Source organism: Cyprinodon variegatus, unplaced genomic scaffold (genome assembly GCF_000732505.1).
Source record: "Cyprinodon variegatus isolate N-32 unplaced genomic scaffold, C_variegatus-1.0 Scaffold1813, whole genome shotgun sequence".
NCBI classification, from domain to species: Eukaryota; Metazoa; Chordata; class Actinopteri; order Cyprinodontiformes; family Cyprinodontidae; genus Cyprinodon; species Cyprinodon variegatus.
The window spans coordinates 8,104-11,121 of NW_015152266.1; the positions used below are offsets into that span (position 1 = coordinate 8,104).

Here is a 3,018-nt window from a genome sequence, read left to right on the forward strand (position 1 = left end):
TAACCATGTTAACGACAGGTCGTTGACAAGTGCGCTGGGTCCGTGGGTCAAACTAACTTGGTGGGGGGTCCGTTTTATTTTAAAGGATATTGAAACTAAATACTGAATATAAAATGCAGTGCATGAACACACATTTATATTCTATCGAACTTTTTAAAGAATAATTTCTCCCAAGACTTATTATGAGGAGCCTACTGATTTTTAAAATATATTTTGAAAAGCTTCACGTACCCCCTGCAGTACCTCCACGTACCCCCAGGGGTACGCGTACCCCCATTTGAGAATCACTGCTCTAAGATACAGGAAGCCAGTGGAAGGACTTTAGAACTGGGGTGATGTGCTCTACTTTCTTAGTCTTAGTGAGGACACGGTCAGCAGCATTCTGGATCAGCTGCAGCTGTCTTATCCACTTTTTAGGCAGACCTGTGAAAACAATGTTGTAGTGATCTGTTCTACCAAAGATAAGTGCGTGGATTAGTTTATCCAGATCCTGCTGAGAAACCTCTAGAAGTTCCTTAAATATTTGGTAGTGTTAGGGATTCGTAGACTTGAGAAACTTGATGAAAGGCCTTTTTCTTAAGTTTGAGAGTAGGGTAAATTACAAATTTTTTCAGCAGTTAGGAGTAAAAAAAATCTTTAATTGGATATCCATCAGTTCTTTCTGAAGACGTTTCAAACCCTATCCAAGAGTCTGTCAATTCTGGTGGCTCGCACTTCAGTAAAACTGGTAGCGTACTGTAATGTACACTACCAGACCTGACCAGGCCTCTTGGATAGGTTTGGAAATGTTTTCAGAAATAACAGAGTGAAGGTCCAGTTGCCTCCAATTTAAACCTGTTTGGTGTCATGATGACCCAGGTTACTAAGAGTTTGAACTGCCATGAATAAAAAAAAAAAAAGCACTCTAAAAAGTTTTATAAATACGGCACCAGATTTTTGGTTACTATTAAAATGTTCGATTTACAAAACTCTGATTATACAGGTAATGTGCCTCGAGGCTGCAACAAACAACCGTGCACAAACTGCGTTTGCTGCCTTCGAAAAAGCAACTGAGAAATATGGCATACCTTCTAGGTAAGTTTTAAGTTATCATGTTTTGGAGTAAGATCTTAAGCATTGATTGTATCCGATCATTTTACCTTTTTGTGAAAGTGTTATATACCACAGAGTTTCTGGAAGACACTTTGCATCACTTAATTTCTGAGGAGATTGTTCTGGGCTCTTTGTTTTACATTCTTTTTATCTGTCTCTTTAGTTTTCCTTTATCAACCGCATCCAGGGAGGTTGACTATATAGTCCATTGAACTTATTAATAATTTGTCCTACTGTAGCCATATGAACATCTGGTGGCTTAGACATAATTTTGTAGTATTCACCCTTTAATATGGCTGTCTGTGATATCCTCTTTACTCTTCTGAAACCATGCTCCCGTTTGCTCTTTGGTTCAAGTTCAGTGTGATACACACCATGTCACAAACAGTACTCAATATTTAAAGGCAGGCAGGTTTTTTTTATTAGCAGATGTCCCTCAGTTTAGGACGTCCCTTGCGTTACATTAATCTGAATCCTATCTAGCAGTGCCATTATCTTTGTCTAGGCCTGGTTCCGTAATTATTTTTATGGCTGTTTAACAATTCAAAGCGATGACTGTCATTGGTTAATTTTCAGTATTTTTTAATATCCATTTTTGTTTTTTTCAAGACGAATTTACACACGGTTTATTCATTCATCTTTTGATCTGGAATTTTGTATTAATTGTGAGAACACATTTTATTTTAAAATTAATTATTTTTTTAAATATAACTTTTATGCTGTATCTGTTTGGATTTCAAAAGAGGTGAGGATTTAGTGTTGCGGATTTCAGGCAGGAGTGAGTTCAACAGAAGAGCGTAGGGCATAGTTGGGGGAGTGAAGGGAAGGAACTGAGGGAGCTAGAACTGGTGACAGTGTGTATGACAGACAGGTGGAGAATGGAGGTTGTGGATGGCTTACAACGTGTGGAGGATGATTTTAAAATTGTAACTCCATCTTCATTGCCCATAACAATATAAAACTTTTCAATTTTAGAATCTTTTTATGAAGTTGCACAGACATGCATAATGTACAAACATTACCTGAGTTTTATGCTGTATAATTTCCTAATCATGCTATTAGATCTTCTGTCAATGTGCTACAGGGTCAGAGCCGACCAAGGGGTAGAGAATGTAGAAATAGCCCACTACATGTTCACAGTCCGTGGATCCGATGGAGGAAGCTTCATCTCTGGAAAAAGTGTCCACAATCAAAGGTTTCAAGCTTCTGCATAGCTTTGAGATTTGATTACAGAAAGATGTTCACTGTAAACATACTGATATTTTATTATCTGACAAGTCTTCGAAGTTAAACACTAACTATGTTATTTTCTGAGTGTGTAGGATCGAACGGCTGTGGCGTGATGTCAGGACCTGTGTGACCTCAAAATACTACAGCCTACTGCACAACCTAGAGACTGATCACCTTCTTGATATTTCCTCCAGGGGTTAGTTTCATGATTGGGAAGAAGGGATGGGTGCAAGAATAATTCAAGAATAATGAAAAGTGTATGGAACCCACCCCCTCCAAAAAAAAAAAAGAGAAAATAATGAACATTTCCTCTCCTTTACAGAGGACCTTTTTGCAGTTCACATGACCTTCCTTCCGAAACTCAAAGCAGACCTGGAGGCTTTTGTGGAAGGCTGGAACAACCATCCACTTAGGACGGAGGATAACCTAACTCCAGAGCAGCTCTGGCATACTGGAATGATGCTTTACCCGATGGATCAGCCAGAGAATCTTGAGTTTTTTTTTTCTCATTTTGTAAAATACCATTTGAGCCTTTATGATCATTAAATAAGTGTATTTAAAGTACAGAAAAGGTTATTTACACTGCAGATCAAAAATTGGCCTTATGTTACTGTCAGGGGCTCAGAGGTTTGGACCCAGTATTCAGACGAGACAGACAGTGAAGCTTTTAACGAGTTTATTGAAACAAGCTGCGTG

The 3,018-nt window shown here is 38.4% G+C and overlaps 1 protein-coding gene across 1 annotated transcript in view; it reads left to right on the forward strand.

The window, feature by feature from the left end:
• Window positions 1–2,523, forward strand: part of LOC107104593 — a gene marked incomplete at its 5' end in the record, with an annotated part of 6,280 nt that extends 3,757 nt beyond the window's left edge. Inside the window, 3 exons of the mRNA XM_015404625.1 lie at window positions 983–1,074; window positions 2,177–2,287; window positions 2,415–2,523. Of these exons, the coding sequence (XP_015260111.1) occupies window positions 983–1,074; window positions 2,177–2,287; window positions 2,415–2,523 (312 nt within the window). The remainder of the gene's footprint in view (window positions 1–982; window positions 1,075–2,176; window positions 2,288–2,414) is intronic.
• Between the last annotated feature and the right edge of the window lie 495 nt (window positions 2,524–3,018).